The sequence below is a fragment of the Strix uralensis genome, chromosome 3 (genome assembly GCF_047716275.1).
Source record: "Strix uralensis isolate ZFMK-TIS-50842 chromosome 3, bStrUra1, whole genome shotgun sequence".
NCBI lineage: Eukaryota > Metazoa > Chordata > Aves > Strigiformes > Strigidae > Strix > Strix uralensis.
This window is the reverse complement of record NC_133974.1, coordinates 69,730,003-69,754,742: the sequence shown is the minus strand read 5'-3', so window position 1 is coordinate 69,754,742 and position 24,740 is coordinate 69,730,003. Positions and strand designations below refer to the sequence as shown.

The following is a 24,740-nucleotide window of genomic DNA, read 5'->3' as shown; positions in this document are numbered from 1 at the left end:
ATGAACCTTGTTTTCTGTCCCCGAGTTCATTTCAGTAAGGCACTTTGTGTAAAAGGTGTAAAAGGCACTTTGACAAAATGTAATGGCAGCCTTGCTGTCTCCTGTTAAAGAAGAATTTTTTAAAGGATATGCATTAGGTATGTTTGACGTGCTTAGTTGAGGGTCACAGCATAGCTGGTGTGGAAGGAAGACACCCGTGTAGGGGGTAGCAGCCTTTGAAAATGCTTTTCCTCATGGTCCACATCGTTGCTGTGCCCGTGTGTTTTACCAGTTGCGCAGGCGATGGTAGGCTGTTAGCTCACTTGCTGCCTTGACAATGTGACCAGCAGGGCCTTTGGAAGACTTCTTGAAACATGCTATTATAGGCTGCTTTGTGATGAAAAGAGGTCTTACAAATATCTTGAAATTTAAACAGAGCTATTGTGGGTTTTCCCTTTGTGTGTGTATGTGTGTTTGTCAGCCAAATCATTTGTTCAAAGTTAATCTCAATTACAGAGCATATTGTTCATAATCCCCCATGGCTCCAAAACAATAGCAGAGTGTATGTCTGCTTGAATATATATTTACATACTTACATGTAAAATATGTTTGCATGTATATATAATTTTACTTCTAAAGTGGTGATTCATGTTAAGGAGATGGATATTTCATGCAGGATCATGTCTTTTGAGCAGCACCATCCTCCATCCTAACAAAAATACTGCAGAAGGGCCTGAATGGAGTGAGCAGGGCTTTGATTCTGCAGCCAGTCGGTTGCTGCAGTTGCCTACACATAGTGTTGGGATTTGTGCTAGCAAAACGGATGGTAGGGTAGAGTGTGGGTTTTTCAGCTTCTTGGAGACGGGGAGGTTTTGTGTGTCTTTAATTTTAATATCTACAGAATACCTCTGCTTTTCTTCTGCTCCCTGAGCATAAAGGAACCGGTAGGCAATAGTTGGGAAGTTTAAATAAATCCCAGGATGTATGTGCTTTGCACAATTCCTGTAAGACAGCCCCAAACTACAGCAACCTGTCAGTGAATTTAGGGTGTTATATAGCAGCCTAGGAGCTCAGTTAGCAAGGTGCTCCACACCTTCCCTTTTTACTGATTTCAGAGAAGGTGCTCAGCATTTTTCAACTGTAGGTATTTAGCAAGGGGTCCCTTTAGTAAAATCTTTTTTTATGTCTGCTGAGACACTCTTGAGCAAAACCAGCAACTGCATGAAGTGTTTGTGGTGCAAATTTTTGCTCTGTGTTGAATGCTTTAATCCTGTCACACTCTGTGTGTGACATTGTGGTGGTATTATCGAGGTACTATAGTCTCCTTTTTGCTGTTTATTGAATCCAGGTGTATTCCTTGAGTAAATTAATGTTACAATATTATATATGGGTGGTTTTGTTTTTTTTTTTTTTTCTTGTGCTCTCTTTGTAAGTAACTTTTGGTTTCCTGGCTCTATATATAAGCAGTTTGCTCCCTTCTACCCCTTGCTGGCCGCATTGCAATAGTAAATTGGTGTGCTGTTTCAAGAGTGTCTCTCCTGTCAGTCTGATAAGATCATACCACCAGGAAGGCATAACATTATAATCCCAAGCACAATGTGATCCTGTTCATTTTAGCTCTTGTACTTGTCAGAGGGACAAGAATAAAGGTTGTGCATGGGTGGAAGGTGAGGCTAGAAGTGAAGATAGTTGGAGATGAAACACTTTGCTAAAAGAGATAAATCCTGTGCAGGGTATTTCGGTTTGTAATCAAGGTATTATCTAGAAATGAACTTTGAAAGCTGGCTGGGATGTCCTCAATAATACAGGATGTAAAGCTGACATAGAGAATACAGAACTGTAATATAAATTTGTGACTGGGGAAAAAAATTATTTTATCCTTAATTTTTTTCATAGATTTGGTGCCACATTTGAAAACATAGTCATACCAATACCATAGGCAAGAATAGTAAGATTACTTTACAAGAAACAGATCTACAAGAAACAAGAGATTTCTGGTAATTCTAGACTTGCTACATTTTACTGGAAGAAATGATTGCTTTCCAGAAAAAGCCTCTGAAAGAGGCAAAATTTAAGGCATGCCTTAGGGTATGGGGACTTCAGCCCCTTAAAAGAATCCCAGCAATTACCCAACCTGCCAACTTTCCAACAAGATAAATGGAAGCACTGTAGCTTGAAGGTGCCTTGGTTTGAATGAGATGCAGTAAGTAAGGTCTCTCTGTTCTTTACAGGCATCATAGATCTGATAGTACTTATAAAAGAAGAATAGAGTTGGTGCCCTGCTGACTAAATTGTCCTCTAGAGGAGTATTAGTTACAGAGCTTCTTTGTTAACTAGGCTGTATGCTTAAACCACTGTGAATTTCTCTTATTAGTAGGCTTTTTAATAGCTTTACGTATGGATATGCTAAGTAAATGCAAGTATATCCATGTAATTTACGTATATAATGTGTACGTGTACAGTATTTTATATATAAATAAATGTTTGTGATGTGGAAATTGCATGTGACTTCATTACTGTTCTGTTAAACCGAGGTAAAAGCAAGCATTAAAACACTGATAATAGGAGAACAGTAAGTCGACTTCTGCTCTTTCTGTCCGGGTGCTTCACATAAAGTCTTTCTTCTCCTTCTCTTTAATTTCCCAATTAGCTTTTGTGGATAACAGAGGTGTTTCTAAAGCCTTTGTATGCTGGAAGTTTCCCAGTTGCTCGCCTACTCAGGCTTAGAAGACTAGGTAAGGCCACGAAGTGTATGTTAAACAAAAAATACAAAGTAATGATCTGCAAACCACCCTGTGCAGAATAGCTGATATTTCTCATTTTAGCCCGCTGTAACACAAAGTAAAGGTTGTGTAGCACAGCCCAGGCATCTAGATAGGCAACAGCCTTTTGTGCCATCCTGAGAGCAACCTCATTATCAACTTTCTTGATGGGTTTGACGCATGAATGCTACCGTACATCCTTGGCAGATGAGTTGGTTGCGAAGTTCCCCAGCCCGGGAGGAAATCCCAGTGCTACACTGAGCGCACTTGGGGAGCACAAGGCCCCGCGGGTGTGCTGAGCCCGCCTGGCTGCTCCCTCTGCAGGTACTGAGGGAGGGTGGCGTGGCTTCCCTCTTTAAATAGACTGGCATCATGCAAGCTTTCCTCTTTCTTTTTCGCTTTTGTGAAGGAGTTGCATCAGGTTGGTGAGGAAATCCCTGGAAGGCAGGCATTTGAGGAAACTTTCACATGGGACTCATCAGTCACTCCACCCTTGCTGGGAGGCTGGAGAAGTCGGATGTGACCTGATGGGAAAAGTGAACTTCGTTCCTGGCCCCAGGCTCTTCCCTGTGCACACGCTTGGCAAGCTGGGGAGATGCTGTGGAGAGTGGTCAGATTTTGCCTTGGTCTCTGAACAACAGATAATTTCATCACAGACAGCGCTAACTGCATCATGGCTTTTCGTTATTTTGGTGTGTTTGTTTTTCAAGTACTTCATGCCTTGCCGAAACAAATGAAAGCTTTAATCCACACATGCTTTTAAAATCTTTGTTATTCTAAACGTAAAACCCTGTGTTTTCTATATCTTCTATCAGTTGGTTGCCTATCTGTTGTTCCTTACACAGAATTTGTATTCCTTTAGAATAGGCTCTATTCTGCTACATTTGGTTTTCAGGCATTTATTGTATGCTTTTCAGCAGCATTTGTTTTATCAGCACTTCCTGCAGCATTTGTTACACATCACGACAGCAACGATTTGATTCCATTTAGAAGAATACCATGTTATGTATGGAAAAGCAGTAATTGCTTACCTGTTTGCCAAATACATTCTACTGTGAAAAATCTCTAGCGTTGCTCTATACAGTATCAAACAGTGTTATTTCTTGCTTACATTTTCTACAGTTAATAGTTTCAAAAAAGAAACAATGAAAATAGTTCATTGCCCATTTCACAATTAAATTTCCATTTGTAGGGATCTGGAAGTCTACTCCTGAGTGAATGCAGAGTCCACACATAGATTGAAGTTTCAAATTTAATTTTTGCTTTTCATATGCCTAATGAAATACACATACAATTTTGTGCTTGTCAGAAAAAGCAAAATTAACCTATGGTGAGAGTTGTGCTTGAAGTATTTGTGGAAATTTGTTGGAGATAAGGTCTGCAAGGTGTCCTGCAGAGAGCTGAGTTCGGGTGGGTTGTATTTACTACCTTTATGCATGAGGAGAAATAACACGTAGCATTCTAGGTGGCTTCTAATGAATGCTATTGGTGTTTAAACTGTTAATCATACTCTTTCCATGCCTTGAAAGACTCACTGTATCTGTCTGTTAGGGGAGACTGGCCATGAGCCTCCCTCGTAACGGAGGTAGTCAGCATCAGGCAGGACTCTAAATACACCACTTTGCATTGTACCTTCTAAAAATAACCTTATTTTTTGTTACAGAAATTAGGCAGCAGTAAGGCTTTGCTTCCTGAGCTTTTAGCTCAGGCAGAGCCCAGTTCCTTTTGTGCTACCGGAACGATGGCCTCGTGTGCAGTGCAACCACTTGCATGAGCCAGACAAGTGAAGTCAGTATCAGCCAAAGTAACACACTCTGTCATCCCAATTATTGGAAGCCTCAAAGGTCATTTAATGACCTGGTTTATACGTGAGGTAGCTCTCTGCCTCTTGTTTGTGTCTTAATTCGCTAACAGAAATAGTAATGTGCTCCTCAACTTGTGCCTTGCCAATAGCCATGGAACCACAGCTATCTTGGTGCTTTTCAGTTTGTGTGAGATTTTACTGTGATGCTTAGGAATTAACATTTTTCCTGACAGTTATGGGGCATGCACTTGCTTTGTCACAGCATTCTTGGTTTTTCATATATGATTTTACAATGATTTAAAAAACCAAACAACACCCACAAGATCCAAAAACCAGTGTAACTCCCATGTTATAGCTTCAGAGAATATGGCTGGCAATTCATAGTTAGAATTCAGATGGGCTTTAACCTATGCAGGAGATTTCTCATTGAAAATGCAGCAGTTATGAACTGAAATGGAGCAACTGCTTAGCAGTGTATTCAAATGAAATTGAAGAGAAACCATGAGTTGTACACTGGTACTTGATGGAAACAGAGAAGCAGCCTTCCTTGCTCCTAGGTGGCCAGTGGGTCCTTGCTGCTGCTGAGGGCAGGCCCTCTTCTTGTGTCTCTTCTGCAAGGTGAAGGAGCTGCATGCAAGTGTTAGAAAGTCTGCATATTATAGACCCTTCTTCTCTCGTTTTGGTGATGGTTTAGAGTGACGTGTATAAGCTGTGATTGTAACGGTAGCAAACCCCAAAATGAAAGACTGTGTGAAAGTGAAACTGATGTATCATTTTCATTAGTTTTAGTATGCTCAGGCAGAATTTGTGGGATTAATTTTGAAAGCTTAATCCAGATGGAAAAGATTAAATTCAATGTTGAGTGAATTTGGTTCCAATTCATTTGTTACCCTTGCCTGTTCTTTTTCTCAAAAGAATTAGAGATTAAGCGGAGAATTGTACATACTATACTTGTTTTTTGCCATCATTTAACTACGTGAGCCAATGTTAAAGACAACCTCTCAGTTATCTGCTGCAATAAGTAAGCAAATGAACCTAAGTATTAGTTCATAACGCTACTTACGTTCTTTCTTCCTTTTTCCTCAGGATTTATCTGGATCCATTGACGACTTGCCGACTGGAACTGAAGCAACCCTGAGCTCAGCCGTTAGCGCGTCAGGCTCTACGAGCAGTCAAGGGGAGCAGAGCAACCCTGCACAGTCTCCGTTCTCCCCTCATGCCTCTCCACATCTCTCTGGCATCCCCGGGGGCCCATCGCCTTCCCCTGTAGGCTCTCCTGTTGGGAGCAACCAGTCAAGATCTGGTCCCATTTCTCCAGCGAGTATTCCAGGTAAGTTTGTTCCAACAAACAAAATTAAGCTGATAGATGGGTTTGCTAAATAAATATTCCTGTATTCCAAGCTCACTTATTTTCTGAGAATCCTGCGTTTTCAGGGCCTTTTTCTGAAAAAAAACCGCATACTTAAAGCAGGGGTAAATTTCGTCTAAACTTCAGCTGCCGAGCCCTCAGAGTGTTCAAAATTTTCAGCTTGATTCCGCATATGTGTTTGATAAATGTCTTTATCGTCAACCAATGCTAATGCTTGATCATAATTTTTGTATTTGGTTTGTGTGTCATCTATCTGTTTTACATATTTATCTCGTATTATTTACAGGTATTTTCTGTTTTTACTGTGTGTTTTTGTTGGGTTTGGCTCTTGGACTTGTATGGTGGTTTCAGACCTGCAGGATAAGGCAGAGATTTTGCAACCCTGTATTGTGATAATGCGATTTTGGACATGAGTACGAAATACTGTATGAAATACTTCTTAATATTTACAAAGGTCAACAAGTTACTAGGAATCCAGCGCCACCAGTAATAATTGAAATGCCAGTGGCGTGCTTGCTGCTTGCTCTCTTATGCCACATAGAGTATGACACGCAGTCATTCATGTACATTGAGAAATTTGTGGAAATCTGTTAAGATACCTAGAAGGAAAAAAAAAAGCATGTATTAATTCCAGTTCTTACCTTGTTCCCACCCACCTGGCATGTTACTTGCGGGGGGTCAGGCAACAATGTGTATTTGGTATTTCAGATGAGTTTATTCTCTTTCTGATGCTCAAGTTTTTTATTATTTTCTGACATTTTGAATGCTCGGGGAATTCCTAAGAGTACAAGAGTGCTGACATTACCCCAGGGATAACATCAGTTGCTGACAAAACCACAAAAAAATCAACATGGAGCTCAGTTAAAAGAAACAGAAGCATTGATGCCTTTTCATTAGATGTGCTGTAAACAAAGTGAAGGTTAAAATTCAGTGAGTAGCGTGTGTTTCGGTATTCAATACAAAGGTGTCTGTGTAAAATATATGTGCCTGTTTGTATACAGAGGTTAAACTAAATAAGCAAAGGGGAGTAAGCTCAGTGCACACAGGAATGTTGTATACTAAATGTGGCCTGAGCATGTTGAACCCTGATGCTGTATGCATGCCCTGCAGTTTTTCTTCGCTTTCCAGCCGCTCTGACCAGCAGCACATGCTCAGGTGGGGCAGGAATAGCAGGGACAGTGGCAGAACTGAAGTATTTGCATTACATGCAGTATGGTGGCTTCATATTTGTGGCGTACTTCCCAGTACGTGGCGCAGAAGCCTGTCCCTGTTGTTGAGTGAAGCCAGATAGTTCACCTAGCCGGAAAGGTAACATTTTCCCACAGTCAGATTCAGGCAAGTAAATGGATTGGTGTTTTAGCAGTCTGATTGTTGAATAGGGAAAGAAAGTTGTGACGTTGAAAATAGCTTTATTGTAGTCATGATAGATAAGGATGGGAGCAGGACAGTGTATAGGGGAAAGTAATAACTTTTATGAAACCAGTTGAACCCTGTGCAGTAAAAATAGAAGGGATGTGGGCCCAAAGGTCGAAGTCAGAGTTGCTTCATCACTTCAGCTGAGCCCAAAAGCTCATTTTTGTGACTGGCCTAGTGAAAACTATTGCCTCTTCGTACAAACTGTGCCACCATTTTGCATGGTGGTTTTGTGGTCTGCTGTGGTAACACAAAAGCAGCTCTTCCTCAGGAAGCGGTTTTATGAATGGTGCTAAATCAGAGTCGCCTGCCAGTGTTTCCCCGCCATGGACGAGCTCCTGGTCTCTGCAGCTCTTTTGCTAAAGGTGAACTCCCAGGCGTGAGCTAATGCAGCGCTCTCCGGAGGTGAACTAGGCAGCTGCGGTAGCATTGCTGCTGCCGCTGCTGTTTCTCAAGCCTCAAAATGACATGAACAAGGCTGCTATTTAAAACCCTGCGACTAGTGGGCTGCCACTGGGTGCTGGGGCTTTCAAGCGGTATGAATTAGACTGTGCTTTCACCTAAGTGTATTCCCACCGTTGTGCTTCATTACTAGGACGTTGGTAGCTTTTTTAATCAGCCATATTCACAAGACCCTATGAAAAAGTAATACACAGCTTGTTTGCATTTCTGTGGCTTTTTGCAGTGTTCAGGTTGTGGCCGTTTTTAAACATAGATTGTGTAGTACAGCGTCTTGCCTTTAATAATTTTGTTGGCTGCTATTTTCCTCTCCGTTCTCACCCTACCCTTGTTTGTTCTGACCTCATTCCTCTCCTATTACCTCCTGCGATGTTGTGCCACAGCTTCTCCATGTGACATAGATTGGCTCTTTCAATCATTCTCTCTCCAGCAAGTCATTGTAAAATGAGCAGCTGTTGTGTTGCTGATAGCTATGGCTAGGAAAAGCCAAAATGTTGCAGGGGGTTCTTGGTGGGAAGGCCGTTAAAATAAAGGTGTTGCTTTCCCAGGGTTTACTGGAAGAGAAGCATCCTTTTCCCAGTGCCTCCTTCCTTGCAACAAAATTGAAGACTGATTTAACATCAAAAGGGCAGACAAACAAACAGCCCCCTATTAAACCTCCCAAATGGCTGATTCTCTTCCACTGCCTGTTTAAGCTGTCTCCCCACCCCACCGCAACCCTGCCGCCCCGCATTGCTTTCTGCCACACGCCGTGAATTTCACGGGAATGGACTGGCACAGGCAGCACTGACATTGGCACGTCCCTAGCTCAGTGGGCATTTCCTTCCTGTGCTCTCTGAAATACTGGACGGATATTTTGTGTGGTAAATGGCACACACATATACAGCCTTTGTTTCCATTCGCATTACTGGAATAGACCAGGGAGATTAACCCCTAAGAGCAGAAAAAGCAACTTGGACAGATTTTGTTCAGAAATACAGTTTTTCTCTCAAAATGGTAACACTTCTTGTTCAGACACACATTCATTACAGGACTGAAGTTCTATTCTTTTATGATTTTTAGGGATTCAAAATGGCATTCTGATTTTCTATTAAGTAGATCATTATTCTGCTTTGCCAGAAATCCTGATCTCTTTATTTTGTAGCTGTCTTCATAATTAGGGTACGTGTTCCTCCAAAGAATGAGATGTGATGCCCTGCATTGCTTTGGGTCTTGAACTGTGCCTGATTCAACCCTAAACCATTAGTGGAAGCTGATGCAGCACATCATCAAAATGCACTGCTGTTGCCAGAAGATTTAGTGGCTGTTAATTTCACTTTTCTCTCTCTTTTTTTTTTTTTTCCCTTTCCCTCCTGCTCCAACCATTCCAGTTTACTAACAAAGCAAAAATGTAAATAAGCTAAACTCCCCTTTCTCCCCCCCCCATCCCCAATTTTGATCTTACTGGCCAAAGGCTTTTGTCAGCTCTTTCTCCCTTGCGGTGTAAGCAGCAAAATTTTTTAATATTAAGAGTTCTGTGGAAGATTGCTGATAGGCCAGGAATCTCTTAACCCATGATGATCAAGCAGATTTTGTACAAGTTAATAGATTCTATTATTTTTAAACCTCTGCAGCAGTTTTTATCTGTATAGAAGAGAAAGGTACACTGTATTAATAACAAATAGCAAATGCCATCTTCAGAAAAATGTAACTTTTTTTTACATAGATCAGTATTTTGACTTGCGCTTTTAAAATGTTACATTTACTTTCTAAACAAACAAGCTTATTTTCACTCTGTTAAGCATCAACTGTCATGTTTTTATTGCAATTGTATTGATGTCTCCTTTCACCAAGGAGCTTGGATACAGCTGGAGTTACAATTTTCAGGAAGAAATCCATGTGTGGATACTCTCACTTAGGAATGTTATTGCCAGTCATCTTAATTCATGCTAACCAGTGGTGAGCACCCTCCTCTGATTAAAAAGACACCAAATTTGTAGTTCTGGTAATCATATGAGTCAATGGATGTGTTCCATTCAGTGATCAGTTCTACTCTCTGCAAACCTGTAGGTGTTCCCCTCCTGTATTGATCAGCTAGCTAGCTTGAAATCCAGGACCCATCAGAATTATAGAATTACAGGTAGCACTCTGGGCAAAAAAGGAGCAAGAGGGGAATGGGATGCCCAGAGAGAGCTGGAACAGGAAATCCTGCCTTGGTGCACATGTCAACGTGTGGGTAGACTAGAGTGACTAAAATGCTGGGAGAATTAAAAAATGAGCAATAGTCTATCATAATCCAAAAGGACTTTTTAATGCAAAAATCTGAATAGGAGTGATGCTTTCTTTCATGCCTTATAAAAGGAGAAGCCTAAGACTTGAACTATTTCCAGAAGTGGCTGCAGTAAGACAAGCCAGTCAGACAGATCTTGTTTTAAACAAGAATTTTGAAAATCTTTTGCCTGGGATTGAGCTATTCCACATTCTTACTCCATTGACCACCAACTACTGTTAATGTTATACAGCATGGAGTCTTTTCAAACATTATTTGAGGGAGAGAAGACTACCATATGAAAGTGAAATTGCAGTACTTTATTTTTTGTAGAAGTTTTACAGGTACCCGAAAATAATAGCAAAACAAGAAAGGGGATTATATCCTTGTAAAACGGATATGATCCCCCTGTCTAGAAAGATTATTTTAACACATCTATCAATATTTCCCCCTTGGCTTCTCCGGAGGCAAAAATCTTGCAACAGCTTGTTGCAAGGAAGATGCATGCTGTTCATTGGCATCCAGACCAGAAAAAAAAACCACATAAAATGCCATTGACGTAGCTATGTTCTTAATCACTGCTAGTACACAAAACATCTATTCAGCAGTTTTGCAAATCTAGAATGCTTACAAATGAAATACGTGAATGTTTCACATAGCAGTAGTTTAAAACCCTTTCTTTTGAAGGGTTTGAACAACATTGAGAGTTTTTCTGTCTTTTGACAAGAGGAAAAATAGGCAAATTGTAAGGCGCTCTGGCTCGAGGCATTGCTTCTAGCATATGGAGCATCTAACTTGTGATACCTATTAGAATTCAGCCCAGGTCACACCTGATGAATAATCTGTTGTCTCAAGGCTTTGTGAAATAACTAAATAGTCTCAATCTAGTTTCCTGAGGAAAGCCCATGCCACAAAAGGCACTATCAGAACTGCTGTCCTACTTGCAGTCTGGCCAGAGAGATCAGGGAGGTATCCTCTGCAGAGGTGGTCTTCCCAGAACAGGTGTAGGAGATGAAATGAGACAGAGACACGCTGTTCGAGTTCCTCCTGTTAGGTTTTCCTGATGACAGAGGGTTTCATATTCCAGCACCATCAACCTGCTGTTTTTCATCAGCTCGAAGTTAAGTGTCAGGTAGGAAGACAATAAATCACCAAAACCAGCATGCCCTGGGTAGTTCTTTTTTAGGGGTAGTTTTTGGTTTTTAGTTTTAAGTGGTTTCAGTTGCTTTCTATCTGGTTTATCGATGTTTATATTTCACCATCACACATTTCAGTTCTGGTATTTAATTGCTGTGTAAGTCAGTGACAAACGTTTCTGCCCCTGAAGAAAATGAACATCCTGCAGGGTCCAGGGAGCACAGCACTGAGGGTCATCCAGCACCCCACAAAGGCTTCATGTAAACCTGCCCCAGACGGCCAGATCGGTAGCGCTCACATCCCCATAGGTGTGCTCTGCCCCATACCTCGTTTGTCCTCTTTGTTGATTCCTGACAGGCCTGTTTTCACCATCCCGGCAACTGCCGAATGGCCAGCGCGGCAGGGCATCTGCTGCTGTGCACGCCATGGTGGCACGCGTATGGCAGGCCACTTCTTGTAGTGCTCTGAGTCATTGGTAGCCTCGTGCTGGTACAAATCCACCTAGAGTATGACGGCTGTTGAAATCCAATTAAAATCTTTGCATAATTATACATGTTCATGTAACAAAATTCAAATATCCTTAACCACAGCCGCCAAGATTTGACAGGTGTGTTTGTTGTTAGTTTTAGATGTATACTTTAAGGCTCATTGGACAGTTATTGTTTACATTTAGTCATTAACCTGTGCATTTCTTTCTAACTTTTTTTCCTCAACCCGCTTATGTTTTTGTCAAGTAATTTAGTACAGTGTATGTTTGGTTTTGAACATTTGGGGTTTTTTATTCTGTCATTATTTGGCTACACAAGCATAGATTCTCTTTCCTTTTTTGTGTTGCCAAATAGGGCATTAATTTGTGTATTATCATAAATTAAAAGGTTGTCTTTCACTCCCTTGTCCTTTGCAATACTAAGCAATGGTTGATGAGCGAATGGGAAAAGTCTCTCACATTTCCATCAGTATGTTTTTGTTGTTGTTGACAGATGATTGTTATACTAGATAAAATAGAGCATAAATGGTGTAAGTGGTTTGATTTCTGTGGTGGGATAGGCTGTTGCAGTTTTCATTTTTTCGGTGGACTGTGTATCACTGCCACTAGAGATATTTAAAGCGGCCTTCGTGCTTTATAGTTACTGTCAGACTTGACTAGACAGGTACATGGTGTGTCCCTCCTTAGAAGAAGGAACATGAACAATTGCAAATATGGCTTGAATTAATTCTGGACCAGCTAGAAAATAGCCATTTAGCCTCAGAAGAAGGATATTTTCACTACCTCCAGATAATATTTTTTTAAAAAAATTAATGAAAAGCAAGATATTCTCTCTACTCCTTAGAGGCAAAATTCATGCAGGTTGAGCTGCAGCTTGAAAGATTCAAACGACCCTTTGACAGCATCGCTCTGTAGGTAGATATGGAAGTCAAATTGCAAAGTGGGTTTTTAGAAAGAAAACACAAAAGAACAACTCACTCCAGTGGCAAGCTTTTCTGTTTGTTCCCCATCTCCAGATAGCAGTGGACTCAAATTATTGTGATGTGTTGATTGATTACAGCCACTAAGTTTCTTAGTAATCAGTTTCATCACTTATTCTCAATTCACGCTTACACCTTTGATTTCTCTTCCACAACAGGGTGATGTGGGTTGTCGTTGACTAATGAAGAACAGAATTGGTTTCGGCGTGAGACAAACGGAATGCCGACACCAATCCCAAAATGCATTAATCTTTAATAATCCACATCTGCATGTTTATAAATGATATAACCAAGGGTTGCTAATGTTGATACTCCCCCTTCCAAACAGAAGCTGACATAGAAGTTGGCGTTTGCAAACTGCATGAGAGGCACATGACCATGCATGGTGTGTGTCACCTTGCGGAGGGAGCTCGCCAGATGAAAGTTCTCAGTTGATTAAAAATACATGAAGAATTGCTCTGCTTCTGCACCAGTCTTTGGAGCTTATCGTTGTCGGGCAAGATGAAATATGGCATGATAGATCTTGTCTTCAGGAAGATCAGACTCACCAAATGGTTTTTGGAGGCAGGTTTGCCTCAAGGTGCTTTTATCCTTTATGCATTCAACTTGCCCTTTTCTCCCCCATCCCTGAGAACCGTTGAAACGAGGGCTGTGTAATATGCGATATAACGCAATAAGAAAAACTAGATTATCTAAGAGTTTGTTCCTTTTGAGAACAGTATTAATGAGAGCACATACATTTTGCTACTAAAACGCCCGTTAATCACAAGCAGTGGACTAGTATGAGAAGTAGCAGGCAGGACTAGCAAAATAATTCATTGCCACATATCAGCGCTGCTCCAATTTCCACCTGCTTGCCTGAACTTGAGAGAGTCAGGAGGAGCAGAGAGGAGTGAAACTCCATCGCTGCTGGTCTTTTGAGTTAATGTAGCCTGATGATGAATATTTATTCTGAGCAATTCTTACATGTAGCTGGATCAAGGAAAAAGAAAAATGGATAAGAAACAGCAATTTCAGTTCACGTTGACCCTTTCTTTGGTATCTTCCATGTTTTCACACTGCAAATATAAATGAAAGTTGATACAGGTTTTTGTTAGAATTTGGCAATGTTAAAATTAGGAGTTCAGGTTTTTATTAGGTGGCAAATACTAGAAGTGTATGTCTGCTACATTTGTTGTGCTTCTGAGGCTCTTAAAAACTGTAGACACAATGAGGAACAGCTTAGAGAAAAACTCTCCTCATAGTTATAAATGCAGTCTAGAGAATGAGCATTGATAATGAAAAATTCTTCCTTTTGGAACTTGGATTAACTCCCTAAATGGAATTTTGGAGTTTTAAGTTTCAGGTGTGTGGAAGGGTAGGTTTCATTTCTGGAAGGAAGAAATGAGCCAAATATAAGGAAGAAATACTACCCTGTCCTTTGTTAGGAGCTTTTAGATACTTAGCACTTGCATCAATTACAATTTTATATTCTGGTTAAATGACATTTTATAAAGAAATTGAGAATGTTTTTTCTCTAGCCGAAGCATATGCTTTTTGCATTAACAAACATGTAATGTCGTGTCCCACGTAATTATGAATTACTAAATCCATGCAACCCTTTGCAATCTTCTACTTCAGTCTAAATGCAAGCAAAACTGTCATTTTTATGAAAGGCTTAAAAGGACAGAGTAAAAAAATACGGTATGATTACAGGGTTTGGATCGTTCCCTGAAGAACATAGACACTTATTTTGAATGGTTTGCACAAATTTAAGAAAATGTAATTTACAAAATCTAAAAGCAATTCAGAGGCCCTGTAGAGGTGTGAGAGAAAGCGCTGGGCAAGCTGCGGCCGCAGCCTCTCCCAGCCCCTCTCATCCCAATTCACGCCATCGCTTTGGAGGGACGCGGTGACACAGAGTGCAAAACATGTGGAGGGGCGGTTAAATGAGACTTTAGAGGGAAAAAAAAAAGAAAAGAAGTCAGTGGCTGAGCTTTGAAGAGGTCTGTCTAGTGCAGAGCAGCAAGCGAGTGGGGAAGAAAGGAGCAAGCGCCTCATCTAATCTTTCTCCTGGGGACCCAGGTGGACAAATTGGCAACCCTGTTCACAGCCCTCCCCCCCCCCCACCTCCTTTGTAGCGTAAGAACTGCTAATCGGATCCATGCTGCTGCAACTGTGGTTAGTTATTAACAGAATAAAAGCAGATTTCTTCAAAAGAACGGGTTGGGGAAAACGGCTATACAAAATTGCAAGGTTGTTAGAATCTTAAATGCACAGCAGTCGGTTTTTCCCTATTCTGAATTAGGCAATGAATACGGCCTTTCATCTGTCACTGTGCCTGTTTCTTCAGAAGGCAGCCAAACATTAAGCTTCTCAAACAAAAAAAAAAAAAATTGTTTGAAAGAGGAAAAATATTGGGGAGCAGAAAGAATAGGAAAATAAGAAGGAGAAATCAGGTTTTGTTTTTATTAATTTGGCCTGGTGAGAGAAATACGAGCTTGCCTGCTCTATTCAGTTCCTGCATGCCAGCCGCTGTGAGCCACCATTTCTGAATGCAGGGATTAGAAAAGATTTAACTGGTTGCTATCCTGGGCTGCGCCATTCTGGATCAGTCTCCAGCAGAAATACCCTGGGCTGGGAACTGTCCCGAGCTTAATGGAAATAATGCATTAAATGAATGCAGAGTTAGGCAGAGGTGAAAGCAGAAAGAATTTGATCCCCCGAAATGAAACTTCTCATAACTGTTAAGTGAAATTACAGGTCTGGGGTGGGTGTCACTGAAGATGGAGAAGCAGTGATCCCTAGATTTAGACCAACTTATGCCTTGGCTTATATAAATAAATAAATGATGCATCCCTAATTTTGAGGAGCTCTAGTACCTTCCTGGTTTGCAGCAGGATTTTAAAATTTGTTGGAGAGGACTAGTCCTCAGGCAGACAGGTGCTTGCTGTGGCCTACTGGAAATCCATTCATTATTCGTGTGAGTCACAGCCTTTTGAAGATTTCCATTGACAGCTTGCTTTGGGCTTGTTGCCAGAATCTCAGGAAAAAATGCTGTGATGCTTCACTTCCATCCAAACACAGAGGTGACTTCTGGATGGGGCGTGGGTGAAACAGAACCTCTTGCAGTGGCTGCTGCTGCTCTCCCTTCTCCTCCTGAGCAAAGTGAGCTTGGCCATGGCGAGCAATATATTTGCTTTCCTGCCCTTTGCCACTCAGCCTGTTGTCAGTTTAGGCAGTACTAACAATTATTTCACTTTATACTCCAGAGCATTTGTTAAAAGGCTTCATACCTTACTCAGAGGTTACAGAACCTGGGAATAAAACTTGGATGTCTAATTTGGCAGACCCCGGTTTCAGCTACTTAATTCATTTTTTTAAAAAGTCCATAATATAATGAATTATTCTGTAGTGAGGGTGACATTTGGATGGTGTTCCATAAGTAATACCTTGGGACTACATGCTGAATAATGAGGATGAAACAAAATATTGAATAGCTACCTCATCCTGTTAGTGTCAACTTTGAATTAAATGTTATATCATGTCAAACAAGTAGCTTCTGGTCATGAAATTAAGATGTTTATGTTATTGCGTGTGTGTGGGGAAAAGTCAGAGCTAGGGTTCTGCAGGCCACCTTAGCTCACTGTTGCATTTTTTTAATGGAGATTTGAGAGCAGTTTAGCACTTAGGTTACAGTGACATCTCTGGAACTTCCTCACAACCCAGTCCTTGATATGGTAAATGTAACACAAATATGAAAAAGAAGATGGAGTGTAACATTCAAGGATTAGTAGTCTGAGAATTATATACTTTCATGCAGAGAGAAGTGATTTTTTTTATCTTTTGTGGATTTTACATGGATTGCGAGTGATACTCGCGTATGTTAGGGAATCTTATGTCTTTGAAGCATGATGCATTTATTTTAAGAGCTAATAAGGAAAATTGGGGCCAGACGTAACAACAGTCTTGATAACTTTTTGTAATGTGGAGCATCCATAAGTCTGGCTTCAGTTGATAGTCTTCATGTTTACAGACACTTTGCATTGTTGCAGCAATACAGATCAGCTGCTTGTGATCTTGCTTTCAGCAAGCCACACAGCCAGCAACCGAAAGCATCCCAAAGCAGGAGGGCTCTGGGCTTGGTCCTGAGCTCCTGGGTCAGAGAGGTGGAAATAGTCTGGGTGAGCAGGCGGCAGTGGATTACCAATGTTGCTGTTGCAAGCAAGGGGTTATTAGATGCAGTGTGGTGCTGAGCAGAGCCAGAAGCCTTGGTGTGAGCACACTTGACTCTGCGTATATCCCCCCAGAGTGGTTCAGCAGGGTCTCGGCTGCTGTATTTGAAAGGGTCCTCATGTCACTGGCCTTTTAAAGCATCTCTGCTCAGGTTACTGTATAGATACAAGGAAGATTTTTAACATTTTCTGCATCTTAATTTGGGGGGATATGCAGGGAACCCTTGCTTTTTACTCGGATGAATAAGTCATTTAAAAAGTACCATTGATGCAACAGGAAGCTTAGCTATAAAGCATAAATTAAGGAAGAAAATAATCTTTATTCTTAAGGGGTCATAGGCTTTGTAAGATGAAAGAGATAACACAAACGGCATGACCAGTTTCCCTTTATGCTATCCATAGAAAAATTTCTTTCCTTTGAGGTCATTTGCACCTCACTTCCAATTTCCTGAAAAGCTCATTTAAAATGGTCCTGTATAGAAGCCTATTTATGATCTTTCATTTCTGATGTAGGGATCTGAGACCCAGAATGTCCCTTCCGGTCTGTGAGCCTTTACTGTCACATCAACTGTGTGATATAATCCCATTATTTTATCAGACTTCATCTTAATCACTAGGTTTCCTGGACCTCATTATTTCTAAAAGGAAGTTGTTTCAAATTCCAGTAATGGTTTGATTATCATCCTACATCGTGCTTTCTTTCCTCCCTGATATTTAGCCGCAAATATATTTTTAAACAGAAGTCACAAAATCACAGCTTTAGTTTTTGCCGTGCTAAATAATACTCATCCTTTCAGTCTCCTGTCACATCTTGCTGGTAGCTGTTCTTGGTTCCCATACCTGTTAGCATTAGGCTTTCTGGTTTTGTCTGTGTGAATGCTCAGCAGTGACACATCAGCAATGGCACGATGTTTCCTTACCTCTACTGGAAACAATTCTCCTAATTCATCCTAATAATATTTTTTTTTGATGCAGGGTGACATCAAATGATTAGTTATAACTATTTGTAGATTATAACCATTTGTAGGTCAACAAATACGGTCATATTTTCCTTCCTTTTCTTCTCCCATTTCTAACTGATAACCCTACAGATCTTCAGTTGGAAAAGGCTTATTTCTGGTCTGTGAGTATCAATGTTTACATTTTTATTAATCCAACCCAAAAGGTGGTCCAGTTTCTTAGATAACATTTTGATCATCTTCTGTATTGATTGAGATTCCCTACTTCGTAATCAGCCAATGTCATTAATTCAGTCCTAGCTCTTAACTCCTAAATTAGATTGAGAATCGTCCCAAAGACAGTCCATATGATCTTTAACTTCTGCCTTGCCTCCAGCCTTATGTTCCCCTTTCAACACAGGTTGTGATCAGTCCCCCACCTTCCTGTTTGCCAGTTCCCCACCTATCTTAAAATTCCTGTACTGATATCCCTCCTTCCCTCCTTAACTAGTAATTTCCCACGGGGAACCTGTTACCACTGAAGTGCTTTCTTAATTCAATTGTTCAGGCACAATTCTGTGAGATATTGTCCAACTGGTACAGGATACCAGGGCTGAGCATTCTCCAGTGTCATTAGAGTGATGGGAGCAGAGCACCCTCAGCATGTTTCAAAACATTACTGATTTGGGCTGTAATTCATCGGAAGGACCCCTCCTCAGCAGGATATCAAAGGTCTGCTCTTTCTTGCTATGTTGGCTCTAAGGAATTTACTTTTTACACTTTAACGGCAGATTTCATGGCTGTAGTCATAATGCAATCACCATTTAGTACTTTTCTCAATCCATCTTTTCCAAAGGTGCAGTGCAGTCTCTTCTGACTATTTCAAGCATAGATTTTCAAAGTCTCATGCAAAATGTTTAAAAAGCATTTGTAACGTAATTTTAAAAATAGAAAATCGGCTTACAACTGTGCTATTAAGCATTTTTAAATTCTCTCACCTCTTCAACTGACTTTATCTTTTTTTTTTTTTAAAACAGCAGACATCATATTAGGTAGGCTGCTGGTTTTGGTAGTTTTACAACTAATTTTACAAGATAGCTATATAAATTTGAATATCATTTTGCTCCTCTGTAAATGTAGGTGAAATAACTGGCATGGCAGCATCTATCCTTTTCACATGCATTATTGTATTTGCTGTGATTTTGCATAATAAAAATGTTGTGAAACATCCATAGTATTCAGTTTGCGTTAAGTTTTGACAGGTGGAGTGTCTCACCAATGTGGCAACAATACTATGCAAAACATGGGAAAGGGTCATCGCTGTTTAAACTTCCATCTGTGTATCATTGGGTCAAAGGAGACAGTAGTCTGTCAGTGATAAAAACGGTTGGGGTTTTTTTCCCTCTCTTAAATAGCTGTAGAATTTATGTTTAAAAAGAAAAGAGGTTGTTTTCCTTTTGTAGTTTTCCTTCCCTAATAAAATACAGAAGTCTGTTCATGTATTATTTAAAGTGTCTTCCAAGAATCCCAACTACAATACTGGTTGAAAGAGGGAGGGATTAATATCATTTAAAGGAAAGAAATGGAAAATCTTTAAGGTCATTTCTTTTCATGACAAAGGAACTTAAAAAAGCATGGCAGACGGGATCTTCAAAGGTTTGTAAAGTCCTGTCATCAACTCCCGATCAATAGGCGTTAGATACCCAAATTAAGAGTTCAGTTCAAGTCTTCAAAGGTATTTGGGTGCTTAACCTCCTTTTACCTTTCAGATCACTTCTGAGGATAAAATGGCAGTTCGACTGAAAACCTTTTGACACGATGCTTTCATGTCCAGCACCTGGATAATTTGTAGCACCCACTGATAAATCAGCATAATGGACACATGTCTTCCAAGTTCATTACTTGTTAGAATATGTGTAGAGTTGGTCTTGTTGATGAAATCGTTTTCCTTCGTGAAACAAAAATTTTGCTTTAAAGTATTTTTAATAGAGAAAAAAATCAGAAGTAAACTTTAAAAAGTGAACTAATAGAACAGATTAATGTTTGCAGAGGCTGATAATTTCAGTGAATTTGCAAAACTCCTGAGTGTGTAATCCCTGAGGATGCAGATGAAAACAATTTCTTTGTGACATATCGAACACGCGCTGTTCTAGGCTGTGACTTTCCCAGTCCGTGCTTGCACATCTACTTGTGCAGGATAAGGCCTCTGCCAGATAGCTGAAGTAGTGTAAAAAATGTAAATGCAGTGTTAGAAATGTTAATATAAAAAACTAAAGACAGTGTATAAATGTATTCAAAACATGCTATTAATGTCTCTCAAAGTTTGCCATGCCTCCACCTAAAGGGGGATCCCACTGGGAGCTGTGTGGTGCAGTCAGGACTACCCCTGCCTTTATTACTATTTTTTTAAAGTATTTTTAAAAATCTTAGATGGTTCAGATCTACTTGAAGTGTTCTGTCTGATAGCAGTGCCTCGGGCATACACAGTAGAAGTGGCAGTGCCCCGTGTTAACATGGAATTGCTGTTTGTTTACAGTCTTGAGTCACTGAATCCTTTCTGTCAAGCAGAAAGCGTTTGTTATAATGCAGGCACTTACTGTCTCCACAGCCTGCTCTTGAGTGACATCAAAACATAAGCCGGAATATTATTGTCATATGCCTTAGAGTTCATGAATGGGCCGTGGATCCCAAAGCCTTGGGCGCTGAGTGGCATGTTTGGTCTTTTGGAGGAGCAATTCTGCCTCCAGTCCAGCATTTGCATCTCTGAGACAGTTGTCACAGCTGCTCCCAGTAATGTTGACTGTCATGTTTTTTAGTGCAAGTGCACCTCATCTGAATAGCTAGTCGGTGGTTATACTCCATATTTTGTGGATTTTCTTTTTGTTCTTTATCTATCTGGCCTTTCTGTAGAGTTGGTGCCGAGAGCCAGTTGCTCTGAGGCTGGGAAGCGGACGGGGCAGAGCAGACACATTTGCTTTCCTCCATTTACGTCCAGCTTGGGGCTCTTCATTGCTCTAAAGAGCAAGCAGCCCCTGCTGCCCCCTGCCAGCCCGGCTCCCTGCGCCAGGGCCGGCCGTGGCCGTCTTGCTCCCGCCACTGCAGAGGGGTGGCTGCTGAGCAGGAGGAAATGAGTCTCAGCAGGCACAAATCTATTGCGGGTGGTTTTATTCTTTCCATTTCTTTCAAATGGAAAACAATCTGAGCAGTTTCTGAGGATGAGGGGTATAAATCTGTCTGCTGCTATTTATACCATGCTCGTCACTACAGTGTCTAAATGCTTAAAGTATATATTTGCTGCCTAACCTGAGGTGGTCTTCAAGCAGCTTGGGCTGTCAAGTGCAGGCGCGTCTCAGACCAGCAGCGGAGAGGAGTCCCAGGGGGCATCCAAGTCTCATTCTTACTCCTACTCAGGCTGTGGCAGGTTGGCTGTTGGGCACAAAGCTGTTGGGGTGTTGTGGCAGTGCAAGGGTGGTAGCATGGACTTCCCTGCTTGACATGGTGTTGAGTGGTGACCCAGAGGAGTGACTTTCATCAGTGCAACAAGCACCTGACTTACTATCTGGTAACACTGAAAGGGAAGATTTTGTGTCCTGAGCCTCACAGACAGCATTGAGTGCTGTTCTTCTTCGGGTGGGTAGACACCAGTGGATAAACTGTGTGGGTGTCTTTTGAATGAGACTATAAAAATGGGTCTGTCTGTTCTGGATGGATATTTTAATAAGCAAATATCTTCCTTTGCCTTTATTTGAATAATAACATACCCCTTTGCTGTCTGAACTCTTTTAAACATGCTTCACTTTCACCACGTGCACCTACATACTATTCTTTATTCCCATATTCTACATGGACATTCTAATAATATTAAAACCACCGATTCATTGAAATACTTTTTAAACTATTGTTGTTAGTCATTTTTGTATTGACTGAATTTTTCATTGGTAATATTGTTGGCAGCAGTCCATGTCTGCCTGGCTGGAGGCCAGTTTAAGCTCGGCAGGATGAGCCCTATTGTTCAGCAGACTTGGATTTTGTTAAACTCTCTAACAGAAATATGTGTCAGGAGATTTGCAGCTATAAATTGGATCATGTCGGTGAGGTTGGGAACTCGCTCAATACGAAATTGAACATTTCACCATGCCTGTTGCTAAATATGTTTATGCATGTTTTCTCCATGGGTTTCAAAAAAAAAAAAAAAAAGAAAAAGAAAAAACCTAAAAAAGCTAGACCTGTTGAGCTCTGTATTTACCTTATAGAGCTGGTACTTACTTTGATGTTGAGTGGTTGAAAAATGCAGCAAGGCTTGGTTTTGTGCATTGCAATGTTAAAAGCAAGTCTGTTTTCCCTTTTTTCTCTGTGTGTTACAGGCAGTCAGATGCCACCGCAGCCTCCTGGCAGCCAGTCAGAATCCAGCTCCCACCCTGCCTTGAGCCAGTCACCAATGCCACAGGACCGAGGTTTGTTAGGTGTTGGGGCTTTTTTAGTTGGTGCCAAATGCTGCCTTCGTTTTAAGTCACACATTAGCAATGTGAGATTTCCTGGTATTTCTTTTCTTTTCCCAGGGAAAATAATGACAGTCCTCATTGTAAAAGGCTCTGGGGGTTTCCTTCTCTGGGGAAAGAGCAACTGAATGCTGGGTTTTACCAAAATATAATTGGAAGCAAGGCTTTCTCAAAATACAGTGAATGCCCAGAGTATAAAGGCAGTTTGCTGTAAATACTTGAGTTGTGTCCTAGAGAACTGAACTTTTCGTTGTCTATCCTGGAATTGACATGTATAGAAATAGTGCTAGCTACGAGCACTGCAGTCTTGCTACTGTTCTTAAAATTCTCATCTCTGATGTCTTTGCTCGGACGCGATAGCTTGTCCTCTTGCCAGTTCTAGAATAAAAATATCTTTAAATATAAAGGGAAATCAACTATTTAGGTCAAATGGTTCAAAGATTTGGAAATCTTGGAAGGGAAAACCTTGCAGGCAACAGCACTGTTCTAAAAGGGTGCTTCCTAGCAAGTGCTTGCAAAAATAAACAGAGCTTTTTTTTTTTTTTTCTCTTAATGTTACCATTTATAAACTTTAAGCCCTTTTCCTTTCGTCTTCTTCCTCCCTAGCTCATGAAAGATAGTTCACAGCTTTGTTGCGTGGCCATACATACAATCAGCTGCTGTAAACTGGGCATCCTGTCCGTGCAGTGGTTAACATGTGCCAGTGACAAGCTTGCAAAACAGACACATGATAACTGTGATAAACATGGAGTTATTTATGAAATGCCCCTCCTAAAATGTCTTGCTACCAGAAATATTCCAAGTAGCACCATATGGGGATACCATAAATACTAGAAGTTTTCTCACAGTGAAGCAAGTTGAACTCACAGAATGACAAATTTCTGGGATAGCATCCAGGAGGAACTAAGAGGACTCACAAAGAAGAGGAGAGAGTCTTAATTTTTGCTGGTTTTCTGTGTTGGATGTCCCCTCCTCCAGGAATGCTGATTAACGAGAACATGAAACACAGAATTCCATACTCATCTCATTTGTTATGTTTCTTTTTCAGTCATTCTTTATACATAGTTGTTAGTGCAGGGACTTACTTTCCCCTTAAAATTTTTTTAGAATAATGTACATGTTTGGTGAAAAAAGAATGGCCTCAGTACCCAGTACAAATACGTGATGCTTTGTGATAGAATGTCACAGGGCAGCGGGAATGGATCAGATTGAGGCTTTGAAGACCCAAGCATCCTGGAAAGATGTGTGCATTTCCTGGCACAAATGGGTCTTCGCACAAAATGTTACACTGTCCAGTAATAATTATTTCTGCAGTGTGTGCTCCTCATCTGGCTTTGGGGGACAAGTTAGGCAGGTCTGACAGAGCTGGAAGGGTTGAACCTCTCCGATGCTGCTGTAGAACAAAGCTGGGGGTCATTGTATGTTTGGGAGAGGCAGGGGGGTGTTCAACAGTAAACCAGAGAAAACAGCTGCGGTAACTGGGAAGTCAAACAAGTAAATAACAGTGAGAGAAATAACATTTGCAGATTGATTTAGTCTGGTTCTTCCTCTGTACAGAGGGGGTGAGAATTGTGGGTGTGTTCTTAGAGAAAATGTGTTTGGGAATGTTGCAATTTTTGCACTTTTCATATGCAAAATCTGGTGTAATACACATGATCCTTGTGACCCAGCTTGTACAAGAAGTCCATTTGTTTCATGCAGCAATATGAAATTTGTAACTAGCTAGGTCATATTGATTTTGCAGAACATGTTCCCCAAAGCTTCTCTAAAGTCTGTGCTATACGCGCATAAACATGCGTGCGTTCCCTTTTGCGCCCTGTCATTGATTAGAGGCTCCTTTGAAATGGAAAACTTCACCTTTTAAAAAGGCTGTTACATTAGTTGATTCCTTTGCTTGCTTGAACTGGTTTCCACTGAACTTGGAAGAAAGGAAGGAGGGGGAGTGATGGGGACTCAAAGGGAAGGTGCTTGTCATTTACTGATAAAAACCTGAGCAGAAAATCGTTGCTGCTAAGGACACCTGATCCATAGGCATCTGTTACAGTAATTTAAACTCTTGGCTTACTGATACACTTTCTCCCAAAAAAGAAAAGAAAAAAAAAGAAAATTAAAACAAAAAACCCAGAGACCCTCCATAGCATAAGGTAATGTTGTTTGTTTTAGCACTTTGTATAACATTTCTTTCCTTGTTTAGCGAGAGAACTGAATGAACAAAAGACTACTAATTGTTTCTTGAGCAGAATCCTCTACTCTCAATACTTGAAAAAAATGCTATGTACCAGATATTGTGAAGCTTGATTGACAGGTGGAGTCTGAGCTGTAACACTTCTGGATGCTAAACCACTGCCTCGAACCATTAAGTTTACACTTATTTATTTTATTATGAAAGTATTTGATTATATTTTACCCTACTTGCCATGGTTACTCAGCACCCGGCTGGGATTTTTGTGT

General features: G+C 40.7%; 1 protein-coding gene across 7 annotated transcripts in view; it reads left to right on the top strand.

The window, feature by feature from the left end:
• Nucleotides 1-24,740, top strand: part of ARID1B (AT-rich interaction domain 1B) — a 334,357-nt gene that overhangs the window by 227,158 nt on the left and 82,459 nt on the right. For 5 of the 7 annotated variants that reach the window (XM_074862778.1, XM_074862775.1, XM_074862774.1 and 2 more), the window contains exons 5-6: nucleotides 5,632-5,875; nucleotides 22,155-22,244. In XM_074862778.1, the coding sequence (XP_074718879.1) occupies nucleotides 5,632-5,875; nucleotides 22,155-22,244 (334 nt within the window). The remainder of the gene's footprint in view (nucleotides 1-5,631; nucleotides 5,876-22,154; nucleotides 22,245-24,740) is intronic. The other 2 variants (XM_074862776.1, XM_074862773.1) reach the window with 1 other exon arrangement.